The sequence below is a fragment of the Protopterus annectens genome, chromosome 6.part1, assembly GCF_019279795.1.
Source record: "Protopterus annectens isolate FY-2018-M chromosome 6.part1, PAN1.0, whole genome shotgun sequence".
NCBI lineage: Eukaryota > Metazoa > Chordata > Ceratodontiformes > Protopteridae > Protopterus > Protopterus annectens.
Window position 1 is genome coordinate 94,279,222 of NC_056738.1, and position 21,181 is coordinate 94,300,402.

The 21,181-nt window shown below is 38.2% G+C and overlaps 1 protein-coding gene across 4 annotated transcripts in view; it reads left to right on the plus strand.

Moving 5' to 3' along the window:
- The window catches only part of DYNC1I2 (dynein cytoplasmic 1 intermediate chain 2), a 1,851,236-nt gene that overhangs the window by 552,905 nt on the left and 1,277,150 nt on the right, over window positions 1-21,181 (plus strand). For 2 of the 4 annotated variants that reach the window (XM_044075529.1, XM_044075530.1), the window contains exon 5: window positions 20,776-20,835. The exons of the other annotated variants lie outside the window; for them this stretch is intronic. In XM_044075529.1, the coding sequence (XP_043931464.1) occupies window positions 20,776-20,835 (60 nt within the window). The remainder of the gene's footprint in view (window positions 1-20,775; window positions 20,836-21,181) is intronic. 4 annotated transcript variants of the gene reach the window in all.

Below are 21,181 nucleotides of genomic sequence, written 5' to 3' on the forward strand. Positions count from 1 at the left end.
TGATAACCTCTTCTGTGCTTAGTGGATTGCCACCTATATGGTAGCTAGGGGTAACCTTGTTTTTTCCGAAGGGTATGACTATGCATTTTTTTGCATTTAACTTTAGGCCATGGCTCTGGCCCCAGTTATCCGTTTCTATGAGACCCTTCTGAAGGATATCTGTGTCTGATGTGTTTTCAACTATGGCACCCAGTTTGCAGTCATCTGCAAACTTTGTCAGCCATAATCCTCCTGTGTTTGCCTGTACTTCTGAAAAGTAGATGCCAAACAAGAGGGGGGGGCCCCAGGACTGAGCCCTGTGGGACACCACTTGTGACCGGCTTGGAGTCTGACATGGCGCCAGCAACTCTGACCCTGTGGGTTCTGTCACTTAGCCAGTTTGCAACCCATCTTGTGACGTATGGGTTTACATTTAGACTGGTGAGTTTTTCAATGATACCCAAGTGGGGTATTGTGTCGAAAGCTTTTGCAAGGTCCAGGTAGGCTGTGTGGACTGCCTTGCCCTCATCAATGGCCTTTGAGACTGTTTCGAAAAAGTCAACCAAATTTAAAAGGCATGATCTGCCTTTGACAAAGCCAAACTGTGTTTGATCCAATGTCTGTAAGTCCCCTCTGTCTTTATTTATGAGTTCCATTATGATCCTCTCCATAGCTTTGCAGACCAGGCTTGTTAAGCTAATGGGGCGGTAATTTCCAGGGTCCGTGGATGCACCGCCTTTGTGAAGTGGGACCACAGTTGCCGTACGCCACTCATTGGGTACGTATCCTGAGGTGAGGCTAAGATTAAACAGCTGCCTTAAATGCGGGTTTAATTCCTCATTGAGTTCGTGGAGCAGACAGCCTGGGACACCATCTGGTCCCATAGATGCTGTGTTTTTCGCCTTGGAGAGAGCAATTTTCACCTGTACATATGAGATGTTTGGGAGGCTACATTTCGCTGGGATAGGTATCTCTCCTTTTGGGGGGGAGGGGGGGAGAAATTTGCACTGAACCTGTCAGCCAGTATGTTGGCAATGTCTGTTGGTTCAGTGATTTTTGCATCATTTTGAACTAATTCTGAGCATATCTGGGAGTTTCCACCCAGGTTTCTAATATAGCTAAAAAAGGCTTTGTGATTGTCTTTTGTGTCTTTGGCGACTTTTCTCTCAAAATTTGCTTTGGATGATTTTATGAGTGATCATAGTTTTTTACTTATAATGATCAAGGGTGTCTTCCCTTTTAAGGATTTTGCTCTATCTTGTAGTAGCTTTCTCCTTTTATTGTTGAGCTTGTTTATGGCTGGGGTCCACCAGACTGGGCGCTTGCCTTTGGTGGTAAGGGTCTTTTTTTTAATTGGGATTGCCTGATCCATGCAGTCCTGGAGGTGCTGGTAGAAGGCATTTGCAAGTGATTCAGCGGCTTGGGTAGTGGTTTCCATTGGCTCGGGGGCTTTGAAGGATACCACACCAGTCTTAAGAAGTGTGAAGTTGGCTTTTGAGAAGTTCTTCACTGTGATCTTATTTGTCTTGGGTGGGGGCGGGATATGGACTTCCAGTGAGATTAGTTTATGATCTGATCTCACCAATGATGAGTATACTTCCGGTGTTGAGCATTTTGTCCCCATGTTTGTGATGATGAGATCTAGTATGTTTTCTCCTCTTGTGGGGATGGTGAATAGTTGTTCCATGGCATTAGAGTTTATGAACTCTAGGAACCTTTGGGCTAGAGTGTTTGAGCTTGAGTAATGATCCCAGTCTATATTCGGGTAGTTGAAATCTCCTAATATGATGGTGTTTGGAGATACATTTATACCCTCCAGTGTCTTCAGGAAAGCTGTGTGAGTTTCCTGAGATTGAGAGGGTGGCCTGTAACAAGCTACAAATTGCAGAGCAGTCTTGCCTATGGTTAATTGCACCTGGATGGTCTCCGAGGCTTTGTGCGTTGCTACCAACCTGGAGGTGTGGGTATCCTTGATGAATATGGATACCCCTATCCTTTTGTGGTGTGGTCTGGATTTTGGGGCCGGAACGCATGATATGAGGTAAAACCTGATAGTGCTGGGGTGCTCTCAGGAGCCTTGAACCAAGTTTCAGTCACAGCACAGACATCGATGTTCTCCATACTGAGAAGGGCTTTGAGTGCGTGCATCTTGAGGTTGAGACTTCTGGCATTGAGCAGCATTACCCTTAGTATTTTTTCTTTTTTGTGTTCTAGGGTGGTAGGTTTAGAATTTGAGCCTTGCCTAAAAAAGGCACTATGGGGGGGGGGGGTGGCAAGAGCCTTTGCCAATATCCGGAAGCCTAGGGTTGACAGGTGCAAGCCGTCCCTTGCGAAGCAGCGTGGCTTGTCCAGCATGTCATCCCAGGCAGACAGACATTGGATCCCCTTTGAATGACACCAGAAATGTAGCCAATTATTAAAGCTGATCATCTTGTCACTATATTGTGGCATCATTCTTGGTGAAGGTAGGATACTGCTCAGGGTCAGGGTCATACCAGCCTGGGTTACATAATCAGAGAGCTCCTCCATGTCTCTTTTCATGTAGTCCAGGGAGGTAAGTCTCAGGTCATTCACACCAGCATGGACAATGACTGAGTCATACTTGTACTTGCTGTTGAGTGACCTGAGTGCTTGCGTTATGTGGCGGATTCTAGCGCCCGACAGGCAGCTTACCGTGACCTTCTCCTTATTCAATCTGATGAGTGGGGCGTCAGTGTGTCTGACTATGGAGTCACCTATGACGAGTGTGTCTGGCATTGTGTTTGGCATTAAGGGCTGTGACTGTTTGGCACACTGACTCTGTGATCTATGTGTTGCATATGTTTTGTCATGAGGTGGCAGTTGTTTGGGTGTCTGCTTTGGTGGCCTCTGCTGTTTTGGTAGATTTTTGATCAGATCCTCCGAGTATGTCTTTGTGTGTTTATGTGTATGATTTGAAGTTATGATAGTACTATGTGAGACTGGGTTTGTGGTGTGTGAGGTTACCTTCTCCTCCTGTCTGGTCTTGCCAGTCCTATGTTGAGAGAGCTCAGCCTCCAGGTTGGTTAGATAGTTGCATCTCTCGCATGTATTTGTGTTTTGTGGGAGAAGGAGAGGGTTGTCTGTTGTCTGTGTACATGAGGCAATTGTAACATTGCCTCAATATTCCCAGGTTCACCAGCTGAGCAGGAGAGGATGCTAGCAACTGACCCCCCGACATGCTAGAAGGGAAAAAAAAACAAAACTTTGTGTAATTGGGTTCGAAAATGACTTCGAGGGATGTGGGTGATCTAAAAAGGGGTTTTAGGCTGGTGGGGTACTATGTATAAAAAAAAGTGCTATATCTGAATAAAAAGTTCTTTAGGAGCAAGTGCTAAGCTTTCCAGATAGAGAAATAGACTACTTTGAAATCTAGTAGAGCTAACCTTTTCAGATAGAGAATAGGCTGGTTAGATTACAAGCAGAGTTTAAGAAGAGCTGTTCTAAGGGAAAAAATGAAGAGTGGACTTTAGGTAGCCTGAATAGTTTAACCTTGATTAACCGCCGCTGCTCTTGTGTGCTCCTGTGGCAACTCTGCGCTAAATCGCGCTAAAGCACGCGAAGCGTGCTTTATAGCAGGGGGTTGAAAAAAGTTAGGAATTGACCCAAAATTGCCAATCGACTACTAGTTACTGGCTGAGACCACTCCAAAATGGGCAAATAGGCTTGCTCAGTGCTCCCCACTCCCACTGGTGAACAAAGAAGCTTCCTCTTTCCCAAGTATGGATATGGAACAGTTACAGGAACCAAGACAAAGCCCAGAGATCAGCAAGTTCTGATACTTATTCTAGCTCAGTAAAAGCGGGAAACAAGAGATTTTTTTTGTTTGTTTTTTTTTTTCTTTTTTTTACAGACAGTAGAGAAACAGTCAATAAATGCTTATAAATGCTTTAAATCGGCTAGCGCACTTGAGTGTGTAGCCTACAGGTACAATTAGCAACAAATGGAAACTTTAAAGTGCAAATAACAGTTCAGACACAAAAAAGCAGTTTCAAAGGCAGTAAACTAGTAGCAAACAGGCGAAAATGCAGTCGCTAAACAGTAAACACTTGAAAAGCCACAAAAATATACTTATATCAAGAAAAAGTCACTTCTTTCGCTCTCTGCTGCTTGAATCACTCTGCAGGACACCACGAGGAGCTGTGCTGAGTTAATTACAAGCTCTAAAAGTGTGCGAAGCGTGCTTTATAGCAGGGTTTGAAAAAAGTTAGGAATTGACCCAAAATGGCCAATCGACTACTAGTTACTGGCTGAGACCACTCCAAAATGGGCAAATAGGCTTGCTCAGTGCTCCCCACTCCCACTGGTGAACAAAGAAGCTTCCTCTTTCCCAAGTATGGATATGGAACAGTTACAGGAACCAAGACAAAGCCCAGAGATCAACAAGCTCTGATACTGGACTATTCTAGCTCAGTAAAAGCGGGAAACGAGATTTTTTTTTTGTTTTTTTTTTTCTTTTTTTTACAGACAGTAGAGAAACAGTCAATAAATGCTTATAAATGCTTTAAATCGGCTAGCGCACTTGAGTGTGTAGCCTACAGGTACAATTAGCAACAAATGGAAACTTTAAAGTGCAAATAACAGTTCAAATACAAAAAAGCAGTTTTAAAGGCAGTAAACTAGTAGCAAACAGGCGAAAAATGCAGTCGCTAAACAGTAAACACTTGAAAAGCCACAAAAATATACTTATATCAAGAAAAAGTCACTTCTTCCGCTCTCTGCTGCTTGAATCACTCTGCAGGACACCACGAGGAGCTGTGCTGAGTTAATTATATTGATGCATTCTTGGCACGTTCTGTTGAGATTCTGTTGCATTAGTACCAGATTCAGGCCTCTTGTCCCATTCTTATGTGCAAAACCTCATATCTTCAGATATGTATATATATATATATATATATATATATATATATATATGTATACACATATGTAATTTGAAAGTAATTTCCCCTTTGTCTTCTGAGTTTGCTGTGATGACAGGTAACTATGTATTCCTCTTCCTATCTAGTCCTGAGAAAGAGTTTTAGTTGTGGTAGAGAAACTAGAATAATATGTATTTTTATTGTTACTCATTGGCTATGATATGAATTCAGAAGGAATTATGAAACTATTGTTTGAAAATCTTTCAGCCTTGCTTCCTGCAGTCCTTATTTCTGCCATTCACTTACTAAGGAACATAGTTTAAACATATCAGCAGAAGGTAGACAAGGAACCTGAGTATAAATGATGTGTCACAGAAATTTTACAGTAAAGACGGAAAATTAATATCAAAGGAATTATTTTGTCCTTTAAACTTTGAAGCAGTCACAGTATGTCATTTGCAATTATTTGATTCTAATTCCCTGGATTTGTAGCTTGATGGAAGGGCTGTTTTGATTGAAATGAGGTGATCACAACCGAAAGTTGTTTTTCATTGAGATGCAGCAATCTCTGGGATACTTACATACAAATATTTCATGCACAGGCATTAATGACTTTCTAGCTTGCCAATATACCAAAACAGTTGTTCCCATAATAAGTGTCCAGGCTGTTATTAAAAATGTCTAGACTAGTGCTTGCTTTAATGTAATTTGGTAGTCTGTACCATGCCTCAGCTACTCTGTCAGAGAACCAGTTAGTACATTTCTCATTCCTGTAGAATCTTTAATTTCCCTTAAGTCTTTTGGGTTTCTAATACCATGACGGGAATGGACTCCATTCCTAAGTCAAAGTACGATTAAAGTTCATGAAATTAGTATTGTCTCACTCTTTGATGTTAGCCAAAAGTGCTCTTCGCAGTACCCGCAATGTGCCCAGTAATGACTCCTTCTGTAATTCGTACGGTGTTACATGAATGATTGTTGTTTGTCTTTCAGCTTTTTCCGGTTAGGGGTCGCCACAGCGGAACTCCGGCCCGCTACATATCTAAATACTATTGTAAATTCTTTTTTATAAGACCAGTTGCTCCTACTACTATTGGAACTGTCTGGGTATCTTTCTTCCACATGGCTCTCGTTTCTGCCTGCAGATCGAGGTATTTTATGACTTTGTGTCTATCTGTACGCAAGACACTGTAGTCACTAGGTATGGCTTTTTTAATGATCAATGCTACTTTTATCTTCTTTTCTTGGACCACTATATTATCAGTTTTTATAGCATCTATCTTTTGGACTGTTGGTATTGGGTGATCCCATGTGATGTAGACTTCATAATTTTCTGTGATTCTCTGTGGCTCATGTTTCCAGTGTTTTTCAGCCACTTCGCTACCATAATATTTGCACAATCTCCAGTGTAACAATCTCGCCACATTATTATGGCTTTCAGTATACATCCCTGTGCCATTAGAGAGTCACAACCAGCAATAAGGTGTGTTACTGTTTCCAGTTCGGTTCCACAAAACCTACATATGTGTGTTTCTCCCACATGTTCAATGGACTTAGTAAACCAGCGTGTATGCAGCCCACTGTCTTGGGCTGCCAGTTTTAACCTTTCATTTCTTGATGTAAATTCACCTCTCCTTAACCATTCCTGCATTCATTCTTGATCAACATGAGGCTCTTCCAGAAGTTTTCTATACTTGCAACTATATTTATGTTTTTTGCACATTTCTTGCCTTCTCTCCTGGTCCTTCACCTTATATTCTTTCTTTTGTTTTTTAGCACATTCAGTTGCTGCCTGTTTTTTATCCACTTCTGGTTTGATTTCCATTCTTGCTTGACACCGATATGCTTCTGCTAAATTAAGCAGAGATGTCATCTTAGATTTATTCTCCTCAGGTTTCAAAACTTTCACCACATTTGGATGTTGTGAGGTCAGTAGATATGTGTGGAGTCCCACAATTGCAGATCTATACATGTAATCAATTTCAAGGAGGCCAATCCCTCCTTCAGAACGGGGAATATATAATCTTGGTATACACTGATTTTTATAAATCATTTGGTGAGCATGAAGCATCCTTGTTTTAATATCCAATCTATCCAAAACTTTTTGGGGCCAGTCAGTCACTCCAAAACTATAAGTTAGGACAGGAAGGGGAATATATAATCTTGGTATACACTGATTTTTTATAAATCATTTGGTGAGCATGAAGCATCCTTGTTTTAATATCCAATCTATCCAACACTTTTTGGGGCCAGTCAATCACTCCAAAACTATAAGTTAGGACAGGAAGAGAAAATTGATTTATAGCTTGGATCTTGTTCCTAGGTGTTAGTGCTGTCTTCAGGATTAATTTATGTCTTCTGAAGTACTCCTTATTAAGCTTTATTCACATTTGTTCATGTTTATTGCTGATCCTTCATCAATTCCCAAGTATTTATACACCCCCTCTTACTCAAGTTTTTTTATATCACATTCTTGTCCCAAACTGATGTGTTCCTGGTGCTGCAATTTTCATTTTTTAAAGGTTGCTTTTGCACATTTATCAAGACCAAATGACATTCCAATATCATCTGAAAAAGTTTTGACAACCTGCAGCTGTGCTTTCAGTTCGTTATCCAATGAGCTATACACTTTTTTAAATCATTGACAAAGAGAAGATGAGACGTCATTAGACTTTGTTGTTTTCTAGAAGCCAAATTATAGCCATGACCTAAGCTGTTAAGTCAACAGCTTAATGGATTAATGGCAAGGCAAAATAGCAATGGTGACAGGGAGTCACCCTGGAATTTCCTCCTTTAGACTTTTATCTCTGGGATAATAATCTGTCCTTTATCATGGCTTAATTGCAAAGTGGTCTGCCACTGTTTCATGTACCTTATACATTTTTAAGCACCCTTTTATCCATGAATGTGGGATACTATCAAATGCTTTTTTATAGTCAATCCATGCCTTACTTAGATTCTTCCCTTTCTTACAGTTCCCCACTATAACTTTATTTAACAACACTTGATCCTTTGTCCCATATGACTTTCTTTTATTGCCCTTTTGTTCTACTGCCATAATTGAGTTTTCTTCTAAATGGCTATAAACTCTGTCGGCATCAATCCCCATGTATAGTTTATACGTCGTGTGAAAACAAGTTATTGGTCTGTAATTGTTAGGGTAGCTTGCAGTTTCACTCTTAAGTAAGAGCATTGTTTTTCCTGTTAACCAGTGCGGTGCCTGTTCAGGGTGTGCATATAAATATTTCTTACTCATGGCTAGATTCTCGTGTAAAGAAGTTAATACTTTAAGCCAAACGTTAGGCACTGCATCTGGGCCTGGGGTTTTCCAATTAGAGGCTTTTCTCAACTTTGTTTCAATTTCTCTAGCTGTTATTTCATCCCATTTCATATCCTGTACCTTTAAACTTCTTATTCTTTTTTTACTTCTTCTATCCATTTAGCAACTTTATGTTCCACAGGATCTTCATAGATACTTCTCCAAAATGTATCTACTTCCTCTTTTTTTTGGCGGTCTATCAATTCTCTTTACCTTATTTCCCAATTCTCTATAAAACTTTTTTTGGGTCATCAGTAAATTGCTTATTTTGTGCTTTTCCCTTATATTTATCTTCGTATCTTCTGAGTCTTTCCACCTGTTCTGAAATTTTTAGTTTATTTCCAATAGTGCAAAACAGATCCTGGTCTGTTCTAATACTGCGAACTGTTTTTATCACATCTGTCTTTCTTAATATTTTTGTTGATCTGTTCCCTCTTCTATAATCTTCTAACAATGACATTTCTTGTCTTCGCTGCTTTATAGTTTTCTCTATTCGATATTTCCATGATGGTATTCGCTTCCCCCCCCCCCTTTTCCCTCATTATCCTATGTTCCTGTGGTAGAATTTTATCAGTTATTAATTTAGCAGCACAGTAATATATTCTGTTTACTTCTGTTATATCGCATGGATCTCTATGGACAGTCCTAATTACTGTGTTCATTTGTTTTATCAAGCTTCTGACTTTTGGGGTTTTATTAACCTTCTGCAGTCTATTTCTCTCATTGATCTTGATATATCTGTCTTTGTCTATTAAATCAAGCAACTCTTCTCTTAACTCCTTTGCTTCCATACTGAGGGCACGTCCCTTGTTTTCCATTTCCTGTGGGGATTCTATAGAAAGTCCTATAACATCTTCTTGTGGCACATTCTCTTCAATTTCATCCTGTGTCATCTGTTGTTTTGTCGTATGGAAACTTACTGGCCTATCACTCATCATCATTGACTGCATCAGATTTTCCTCAGTTTCCTGTTCCTTTCCTTCCTGTCTAGCTTCAAGTGAACTTTTATATTGGTTTCCTGTGGACGGCTCCAAAATATCTTGATATGGCACCTGACCTGTTGCTTCCTGTTCCACTGGTTTCCCCTTAATTTGGATATTCATTGCTCTATCCTGTTGTGTTGCTTTCTGCATTTGATTTTCTACACTGAATCCTTCTCTTTCCAGCTGTTCCATTACCTCAATTTCTATTTCTTTGACTTACTAATCTCTTTTTCTACTTTTCCTCTTAGTCTTCTTATTTTTTATATTGTGATGTTTTCCATATCCGGATTCCTTTGCCTATATTTTGCTTTGAATATCTTTGGTGCTGCTCCTTTTTGTATTAATTAATTTTGCTTTCTCCTTTGCATAAATACTGCACCGTATTAAATCTCTTTTCCTTTCCCCTGTCCATATTTCATCTTCAAGTGTCTCCTGATGATCTTGCTTTTCCTTATTCTGTGGACTTACTCCATCATGCTGTGGTGTAGTCTGTTTTACACCTTCTGCATTAAATCCTTCACTTCGCAGGCACTCCATAACTTCAACTTCTATTTTTTTAACTTCTACTTTTCTAATAGTCGTTTCTACATTAAATCTTTGTGCTTTTAGTCTTTTTATTGTGACCTTTTCCATATCTGGATGCCTTTGCCTGTATTTTTCTTCGAATAGCTTTGAAACTGCCTTCTGTATATTAGTTAACTTGGCTTTCTCCTTTGCATAAATATACTGCACCATTTCAAATCTATTTCTTTCTTATATTTTTCAAATATCTCTAGGTTTTGTTGTTTATATTTTCTCACTTCCTCAGAGGCTTCTTTTTCCAAAGAGATCAAAGTTTCTTGATCTATATACTGTTTTTCAAAAATCAGTTGTATTAATGAACGAAAATTTTTATTTGAAGCTTGTGACAAGTTTTTCCTGTGGAGGTATTTTTCTTTCCTCTAATTTCTCTTTAATCGTTTTATATATCTTGTGTCTGGAAATTCTGGACTTTTTACATAATAGTAACAATACATAATTTCTTTCTTATCCTCAGTAGTCCACTCTGTCGTCTTTATGGCTCTTCTTTGGCCAATCAATTTTTGTCGTATTTGTGGACTACTACTTCCTTCTACAACGGGGGGGGGGGGCATCCTCCCCCCCCGAGCCTGGCCTGGCCCCATTGTAGGATTGTTTCTGTATTTTGAGGATTCTACACTGTCATTTTTTCCGGTCCTTGCACCAGTCCGCCTACCAGGATTGGGCACTTTTTAATCCTAGGTCTTGTGCACCCAGCTATCTTTTTTTTTATTTTTGATTTATGTTTGTCCATGATATATGCTATATAAATACAGTCTATATATCCGCGTCGCCTTGGTGAGATTTTGTGAAAAACAGGGTCCACCTCGTGAAGCTACTCGCCAAGACTTGTGGATGAATTCAATTTCAGCACTACTACGCTTCTTTACTTGCTGACTTTTCATCTCTCCAACAGGACCCTATCTATATAGGTTGTCTGTTGATTCTCTAGTACTTTTTGATAACCCTAAACATTCCCAGATGTACCTGCCTCTAAATGCCCTGTATATCTGAATAAGGTCTCCTCTTAGATATCTGTATGTGACACTGTACAAGTTAAGATGTTTTTGTCCTTCATAATAACATAAATTTTCACATCCATGGATGTCCTTGCTATGTTTCCACTGTACTCTTTTCAGTTTACTCATGCTTGTTTTATTGTAGGGTTTCCATATTGTTATTCCATACTCCGGTTTGGGTCAAATGTAACTAAACAGTGACTTCATCATTTTTGATGTCCTACACTTTATAAATCTTTTTATGCAATCTATAATTCTATAACTATCATTAGCCAATTGGTTGATAGGATTAGAAAAACTCATAGCTGAATCTACCCATATACCCAGGTCCTTAAATGAGTCTACAGTTTCAATCACTGTGTGCTGTGTTGAATATTCACCCGTCAATTTATGTCTCTCAAATCTCTTATGCTTAGTTTTTGATGTATTTATCAGCATATTATTCTCCTATGCCCAAATGGTGAATTTAGTCATGTTATTTTACAGACATGACTTATCTGTAACACATGTAATCAATTTACTGAATTTCAGGTCTTCATATAGACTGTAGAACACCTCAGATGAAAAAGTTAGGTCTGAAAGATACAATCTAAACAAGTAAGGGCCTAGGACAGAGCCCTGTGGGACACCCTGACTGTAACCAAGGATTTCTCCTGTCCAGTTGCTGTATGATACTTGCCATGTCCTATTTGTAAGCCATGCATCCGTCCATCTTATCAAGAGCACATCAATACCTAGTTGCAATAATTTATTGATCCGTGTTTTGTGTATGGCCCTTTCAATGCTGACTTTAAAGCTATATAAATTACATCACAGCACATATTTTTCATTCAGAGTTGTATTATTGTTATAGAACATCATATTACAGGTGATGATAGATCCATTTTCAACATATGCATGCTAATATATGGTTTCAAGTCCCAACCTATCCAGTTCTGATAATAACATATCCAGTATTACCTTCTCCATTATTTTTCACAACATGAAAGTAGACTTAATAGTCTATATTACTCTGTTTGTCCTACTCCCCTTTCCCTTAAAAACTGGTTTAATAAGTGCATGTGTCCAATCTTTGGGAATCTCTTCATGTTTATATGACCTAGTGAATAACCGATATAATGGTACCGTAAGTTCTTGATGAAATGTTCTCAGGGCATTTTTACTAATTCTCCTGCCTGTGCATCATTTGGATCCAGTTTGCGTAGTTTTTCTGCAGTACAATCTAATTTGATTCCAGTATCTGGGTTACCTAGGACAGTTTATCATCCCTTTTGTGGAGCCAAACTGTTTTGCATAAGATGTTGTAAATGTATCTATAATCTGTTGTGCCTGAGTGTAAATTTTAGAATCTGCATACAATTTATCAATTTGTGTGTCTTTACTCCTTCCACATCTTATACATCTATAAAAAGGTTTCCTGTTATGCTCAATATCTTTATATAAATTTTCTTCAAATTTTTACTATGCTTAATCTGTTTGTCCAGCTTGTTTATTTCAGTTTTCAAAGTTGTCGTCAGACCTCTCTTCCATTTCGTATATTTTTTGTCTCTCACCTTAATCAGATCAGATATCTTGTTCTTATGGAAACATATTCCCCTGTGTTGTATGCCTAGATCCTGATGTTAAATATTTTTTTTTTTATTTTTTGCACTTGCAGTTTCTCTTTCAAAACTTTCCACATTCCATCTGCAGTTTTTCCACTGAACACCTCTCTCCAATTAATTTTACATAGTGACTTTTGCTTCCATATAATCTGTAATTAACCTTCTGTGCATTGGTTTAGATTTCAGTTTGGAAGAATTTTCTAGCAACCAATTAACCTTTATAACCCCATGATCACTGCGCATCAACGGTAGTTAAAACTTGACTTGAAGTAACAGTAATTTCTTTAGGAACACAAACAATGTCTAGTATATTCTGTCCCCTGATAGTTGTTTTTTTTTTTTACAGTCTGAAGCAATTGTTGTTCTGAATATACGTTGTGAATAATTTCCTTACTAATGTTGAATCAATATTATTCCAGTCTGCTACTGGTAAATTTAAGTCCTCAGCTAATATTATTCTTCCCTCCTGTGTTTCATACAAGAAATGTATGAATTCCTCTAGGTCATCTGCACTTGACTTTGGTGGTCTGTACATTCCAACAATTGTTATATGTTCCAGGGTTGTCTTTATTGTCACAGTTACACAGTCTATTGGTGTTATTACTGAGCATGTAATAATCACAGGTCTCATAACTATCTTTAATTCCTGTCTTAACACCTCCACCTGACTTTTTGTTGGAATGTCTGCTACAGTAAAAACATTTATACCCTGACAAAACTGGTTTCCAGTCATTGTTCTTTAACCATGTTTCACAAACAGTAACAACATCAGTCTTGTGGGAACGTAGCAAATTTTCCAATAAAAAACTTTAATATTAATGCTTCTAGCATTAACAACCATCAGAGATGCATCAAATGTTGCTATCTGTGAACTGTTACATTTTCGACCTGGCAAAAATCCTGCCTAGTGTTTGTCAAATATTGCAGAATATCTGCTGCAATAATTCTCTTCCCTGATCTTGACAACTGCATGCCATCCTGTCTGAGCATCTGTGCCCAAAACTAGGCTTGGATGCTCTACATATTTCCATTTTTTAAACCAGGACATTTTTTTCATGTAGGCATTTACCCAAAAAATCATTTCATTGACAGTGACCTTGACTATCCTTTCTAAAGGTGATTTGTGAAAAATACATCCTAACACCAGTACAAGCTATACTATCCAAAATGGCTGTCAGTTTCCTACTAACAGTAGGAGAATCCTTGCAGTTGACATCATTTGTACTGACATGAATAAAAACTGATCCGTACTTCCTTACATTAAGCCGTTCCAAGCTTGTCTCACATCTCCTGTTTTTGCTCCTGGCAAGCATAACTCTATTCAGTGTTCATTATCTTCTTTGCAAATATAAGTATCAGTTCCTGTCAATTGTTACGAAGGATAGATCTTCATCACCATTAGTCTTATTAATCCCACTATTTTCATCGTGTATTAAATTCTCATCCAGTTGGTATTGTAAATCCACATCCTGAGCCACGTAGTCAACATCTGTCTTTCTCTTCTTTTTTCTTACAGTGATGTTCTTCAATCCTTCCACGTTCAATTTTAATTCCTTCCTTTTCACCTGCCCCTTGCCTCTTTTTTCTACCTTCTCTTTTGGAAAAATTATGCCTTTTTCTGTAGACTGAAGGTTTTCTGATTGAAAAATATTGTCATTCCCTGTAATCTGTATGTTACAGAACAAAGCGGTGTCCTTTTTAGGACGCATTCTGTTTCCTTTACAGTTATTAAGCGGTTTCTTTTTCTTCCTTGTTATTTGTTGTGAACTTCTTCCTTTCTTTCTTTTTTCTTTCCTTCTAAACAAATGAGATCCTCAGATTGCTGAATACTTGCATCCAGAATTCCAAAGTTGTCTGGGGCATCGTCTTGTTTCATAGGGGTTGAATGATCTTGCAAACAATAGATGCATCGTTTCCTAAATGTGTTCTATTTGTTCTTTGCCCAGCATAATTTATTTTACCAGTCCAGTCATTAATATATGAAACAACAGTCCTCCAAGCCATGCCAATTGCACAAGTGCAATCATCAGCATTAAGTCTAGATTTACTTCTGACATTGGTAAGCAAATCATCCAACTTTTGACACGAGGAACACAGATCACCAGTGTTATCATCTGTTAACTTTAAATATGCATAGCTTTTATTACACTGTACAAGATATTTATGCATTAGCAAATCATTAATTACATACTCATTTAAGGAATCTGTATTTAGCTTCAAACAAATAAAAATTGTAAAAGAAAAAAAACAAAAAATCAGTAACCATAGAATTCAAAGAGAACTTAAATCAACTTCTGTGACAAAAAAATCACACGAGCAATATACAGCTAAATACTAAAGTACAGTAAAGTTGTTCTGACCATACAAGTTCTGCAACCCAGACAAAAGCTGTAATTCGTTTACGTAGCTTCTGCTCACTGTCGCTTGCAGTCGCACTTCTTTTTAACAGTAAAGATCAATAAATCACAAACCAAGGTAGGATTGTTTAGGTATGCTCAGGAGTTTCCTGTCTGCAGTCTGTGTGAATTTATAGCTGTCTAGGCCCTTTGCAGTGGCTAGAGCTTGCCTGTCAAAAACCCTATCCCTGTCTAAAAACCAACAATGAAATTGAATCAGAGTAAATCTTGTTAACAAGCTATCCTCCCCTACCTACGAACAGTGAAAAACAGTGATAAATAAAATATAAATTTAAGTAAAACTTCACTTACTAGTCAACTCCACAGTAAATCACAAACCAAGTTAGGATTGTTTAAATATGCTCAACATGTTGATTGTAAATAGGATGGGTACTGTTTTTGAACTAACACTATTAATAGGGTTTCTTTATGTGAACATTGCTTTTCAAATAGTTGTATTTGCCAGGTTGTTTCATATGTAAAAGTGTAATTCATTGAGATGCATTTGAATGAACATAGATACAAATTCTTCTCTTTTGCCTGATTATGGGTGTAACTGATGTGATAAATAATGTCACACTTGTGTGATGTTGTATACTTGTTTTATTTTTATTTTCCTAACCACCTGGTCTTGGTAGGTTCTTTCTTAACCACATTCTAATGGCAGCAGAGAGGGAATAACGCTCCTTTCATTCCTGTCTTTTGTATATTATTATGTGATGCTTACCTAAAAGAGCACTGCAAGCCTTAGATTTGTACTGAGAAACACTGCACTGATCAAGTGACTTGTATAAAGTTGCACTGCACATTGGTTCTTGTAAGAATCAAACTCAGGTCAGTGATAACCTAGCTGTATGTCTTTTTTACTTTTTGCTTCTTTTATTCACAGTTTTAATCTCCTGCACTTTGTTCCTAATGTCCTTTGTGCTTATGATTTCATTGCTTGTTAGGTCTGAATATGTGTGCTTTAGTTGTGTTTTCCTTTACTCTTTGTGCAAAAACTAAAAGAAAATTCTAGACAAGCTGGAATTTCCACTGTGTGATTCCTCAAACCTCTTGTATTAGAGGCACATGGGATATATGCAAATGATCCTTAAGAACATTAGGTGTTTCAGCTATATGGCGAATCTGAATGCCCATGACTTTTTTCTTTTTAAGCCGTTTAATGGACAAATTCAGGCCAATAAAGCCAAACGCCACTGTATGTGGACATGCATGTTTCGGCCTTGTTATGGACTCATCAGCACAACACAAGTGGATTGTTTAATAATTAGAAACACAGAGCTATTATACCTAGCTGATGGCCATTACCATTAGGGTGTCTGCAAAATATCCCAAGTAACAAACTAAAGCAATGTGTAAAAATGCCGCACAGAAAAAACAATCAGTAAAAATTAGAAGAAATTCTAGCCAAGCTAGAATTTCCACTGTGTGGTTCCTCAAACCTTGCACATGGCATATATGCAAATGACCCTTAACAATATCAGGTGTTTCAGCTATATGGTGATTCTGAATGCCCATGGCCTTTTTTCCTTTTTAAGTCATTTAATGAACAAATTCAGGCCAATAAAGCCAAACCCCACTAGCTGTAGACATGCATCTTTCATCCTTGTTATGGACTCATCAGCACAGCACAAGTGGATTGTTTGACTAAGCATTAGAAACACAGGGCTGTTATACCCAGATGATGGCCATTACTGTTAGGGTGTCTGCAAAATATCCCAACTAACAAACTAAAACAATGAGTAAAAAGGTCACACAGAAAAGTCATGGGCATTTAGAATGGCCATATAGCTGAAACACCTGATGTTCTTAAGGGTCATTTGCATGTGACCCATGTGCCTCTAATACAAGAGGTTTGAGGGAATCGCACAGTGGAAATTCTAGCTTGGCTAGAATTTTCTTTTAGTTTTTACCGATTGTTTTTTGTGTGTGACCTTTTTACTCATTGTTTTAGTTTACTCTCTGTGTAAGGAAACTTAGTTGCTATGTATGGACTATACATGATTGAAAAACCCAGAATCCGCCTTCAGTTACAGACATTCTCTTGATGATGGGCACAAGCCATGATTCATGCAACTCACTATAAAAGCATATTTTGCAGTTTTCAAATATAATGAGGTGCATTAGTCAGTTTAGCTCTCTAAAGTCATTGTACTGCATGTAGAAGGCAGTTTTGCATATTGGCCAGTGGTGTTTTAAAACATAAATTGAAGTTTATGATTATCTACAATTTTATAAATGTTATATGTACTGGTGCACCTGATTCCATAGTGCTTTATGTTACTAGTCTCAAGTTTGTTTGTGTCAGAGTTTTGTCAGCTTGTCCCATACTGAGTTACATTTTGGTTCAAGAGAAGTTGAGAGGTACGACTTACTAAAAGTAAATAGCAAACAATTTAACTGTGTCATTAGATGACTTTTAGCCCCTCAACTCCTACTAATCTCTGACCCCCAGCGTCACCAGCCATGCCCTGTTTCGCTAGGTGGCTGCAGCATTATTGTATTCTCTGCTTGCTGCTTCCCAGGGAACATTCAACTGATGAGAAATCCCATGCCCTCACCCAAAAGAGATAACTTCATCCATCAGCTGATTTTCTTCACTTCCTGCCAAGCCATCCAGAGTCTTTGCTAGTATGACATTCTTTTTTTCTTTGTGCTGGCCTAGTTAAACTGCAGTCTAGAGAAGGCTGCTTCATTTTTTGGAGTGGAGTACAGGAAGTTGAGGTAGACAAAAAATAAGGTTTCATCTTAGAATAGTATTTTAAGTGTTGTATGCAGTCTATTTCTTTTTATCCTAGAAGTTGTAATTTTTGGTGCTGTTTAGACAATTTGTAAAGTGCTTGCACAACACCCAAAACACACAGCTTCTCCCCAATGTAAGTGAAAAAAAAACATTTTTCCTTGCCTTTTTTGATAGGCAGTATCCCAGTATCTAACATTCGCCATCCCTTCTTGGTGGCTGTGCAGCTGATTTTGTCCTCTTTTTTTTTTTTTTTTTTTTTTTTTTTTTATTCTAATTCATTTTTTTCTCAGAGCTTCCTGCACTCAGGGGCACTTGTCTTTAGCTCACGCCATGATTCATGCTCCTCACTATAAGAGCATGTCTAGTCAATGAGAGCATCAGTTCTTTTTTACTTTTCACACAATTTGGATATCTATCCTGACTTATGCTGTGAGAAAGTTTGCACATTCTGCATTTAATTCATGAAGCAGCAGGATGTTGTAAAATATGGCCATGAAGTAACACGGAAAAATCCCATATCAACATCGTCTTTACTGTCTGAGACAGGAGCATGACATGAAGCACTGCCGTGGGTGGATTTGATTCAACTTAACAACCCACAGGGGTGTGATAGAGAAATTAGATAAACGTCTGGCTTAACATACTTGCAGGATGATGGCATACAAATAAATAAATAAACAAATAAGTGTGAAATACAGTATGGGGAGTGGCAGGAGAGTCCCGTTAATGACCCCAGGTCTTTGGTAGTGCCTCACCCTGTCAGAAGGCTGTCTCATCAGCTTTTCCTGGTGGCCATTTCTTTTGTGTGCAGTTTTTGGACTGCAGACTGTCGTGCGTAAGGAATCTTGTCTGTTGCTTTACAAGGATCACTGTCCCTTATAACAAGCCTGTCTTCAGTCATGAAAGTGGGGTCAGAAATGTATTTGAAACAGTCTGTTTATAATTCTGCTTTCCTTGTCATCCAGAATCCAGGTGAGAGAAAGATCTTCATAGTCTAGATGTGCAACAGCAGCATAATCCAGGTGAGAGAAAGATCTTTGTAGTCTGGATGTGCAATGACAGTGTAGGTTTTACCCAAAAGAGGTTCATCATTTTAAGAAAATGGAACAGCTGCTCATCTCCATTGCTCTGGGGAAAGTAGGGCTATTAGTTATCAGGTAATTTTATTATGTGGATTACTAATATTATCATTTTTCATCAGGTAGCTTATTGCCTGTAAGAAAATGCTTTGGTCAAATACCAGTTTCAGTGGTTGCATCACAAATGCAGGCTGTAGCCACTGGATTTTCGGTTATCACCCTCCCTAAGCTTTATTGTCTGGAATGCTCATCCAGCAGTTGAGGTTCTTTTGGTACCTCATAACTTTAGGACTCAACCCCCCAAGATGTTTCCAGTTTTGGATATAACAAATATATTTTTACAATATCAGTCGATCTATGAGTGGACATTCCCTGGTGGGTTCCAAATATCCTCTGTCATAACCCTTTATTTGGACTACTTCTGCAACATGATTCTTTCGAAGTTTCTTGTAAGTATGAAGACATATACTTGCATATTATTTTTAATGATGTAAGTGGCATAGTTCTCTCTCTCTTTTTTTTTTGATGTGCTCACTCATTGGTTGAGGCTGTCTAGTAGACTATGGGTCTAGGAGCACATTTACAATGCAGAGTGTGGCATCATGATGTGCGATTGTATAGGCCACATATACTCTGTCTTCTGAAGTGAAAAACACTGAACTAGGACAGTAAAGTGGATAGATCAAGCAAAGAGGGTTCTTCATTGACCAGCTGATGCAGCAAAACATATGTGGTCTTTTTCATTGTTCCTTAAAAGGGGGTCTTGCAGATATAGTGTGTAAGGAGAGCTGAGGGTTCCAATTTTGTGTTTATATCACATAATTGAAATCCCAAAATATCGAACACCATAAGCTCGAACTTAGAATTTCGAAATGTGATATAATTGAAAGCTCAGAACAGCAAATTTTTTTCCCAGGGAAAAAAAATTGCTGTTCTGAGAAACACACACACAACACAAGCACACCAAAAACAGTAGTCCACACATATACACTTAAAATCCTACTTCTAACCCTACACTAAACAGTACATACACTACTATCTATCCACTTACCTTAACCCAAACCCTAACCCTAAGGTCCGTAACTATCGCACACTCACCTTACCCGCTCCCTAACCCTAAGGTCCATAACTATCGCACACTCACCTTACCTGCTCCCTAACCCTAAGGTCCCTAACTATCGCACACTCACCTTACCCACTCCCTAACCCTAAGGCCCCTAACTATCCCATTCCCACACTGACCTTAACTCGGTCTGTTCGCACACTTACCTTAACCCAGTCCGTAACCTTCGCACCACAGTGGAGAAAATAACGAAGCGCAGAAACAGCCCACCAAATGTTTTCCCTAGGAAAGAAGTCGATGTTCTGCAGCTTCGCTATTTTCAGCATTCGCTGTTTTGGGTTCGATATTATAACATTCAAAGTTTTACTACTTCGATGTTATGATATAAACCCTCCAATATTTACTTAATGAAGTAGCAGCAAAGTCTCCATGAAGTCCTAAAACCCGTCTGTTAGCAGGAGTTTAAGATGCATGATGAGAAACAAGCTTTGGAAGACCTTTCATTATGGTAAGTGCAATAAATATACCATTATTTATTTAAGGATTTTTGAGCTAATCTTACTTAAATGGTGTTTTATTTATATATTTATTTATTTATTTTTGCCTTGCCTTGTTAGCAGACTGTGACATCTTGGATGTTTTAAGTAATGCTAGGGTGCGGTATGATACCTAGAAAGATAATTTATGGATCCACGTAGAAAAAAGGCATGTGTATACAATATACGTGTTGACATATTATGCCTAAAGTACCTTTTTAATTAGAAGACAGGCAAATTAAGAAATATTAGTCTTATACCCAATTGCTTTTCTGTAGGTGGCATTTGATAACTTTTTACCATGATTGTCTTATTCTGATTTGATCATAATGCTGATTTCTTGGCTGTCTCTTTTATTTTTGGATTTAACTTATCTGAAGTAACATAGAAGAGTAAATTACACAGGACATTGCTGAGTTTCTAGGAAGTACCAGTTCATGCTACATGATAAAAAAGAACTTTTGAAACCTTCCTTTTGTAGTCAGTTTCTACTATGTTTGCTATGTTATATTACTAACATGCTAAGTCTTTCACAGCTTTAACATTTGTATTTTTTTTTTTCACTAATTTTTTTACCTTTCTTGCTAACGCTGCATGGTTTCTATGCACCAATCAGGACGCTGCACTGGGATACTGATCCATCAGTTCTACAGCTTCATTCTGATTCTGAACTGCGGTACTGACAACCTTTACTATCTTCCTTTTTAGAGTTTGCTAAGCAGTTGTACTAACATTGACTTGCAGTTTCTTCCCAGAGTCTTAGGAATGTTGTCATAGTCATTATTATTTTTTTGTCTCACTGATCCCTCCCCCATCTTATCAGAAATATCTACATATACTTTGTTGACAGGTAGTTGTTATCATTGTACTTATGCTCTTCCAAAGTTGGTATGTAGTGAGGGTAGCAGCCTACTCGTCATGACTGAGTCCCTTCCTTCGTCTTTCTTCCTAAGAGATGAGTACTGCAACAGCGGGTATTAATTACTTCAGCTGTGACCATCATCTGATTCATTAAAAAAAAA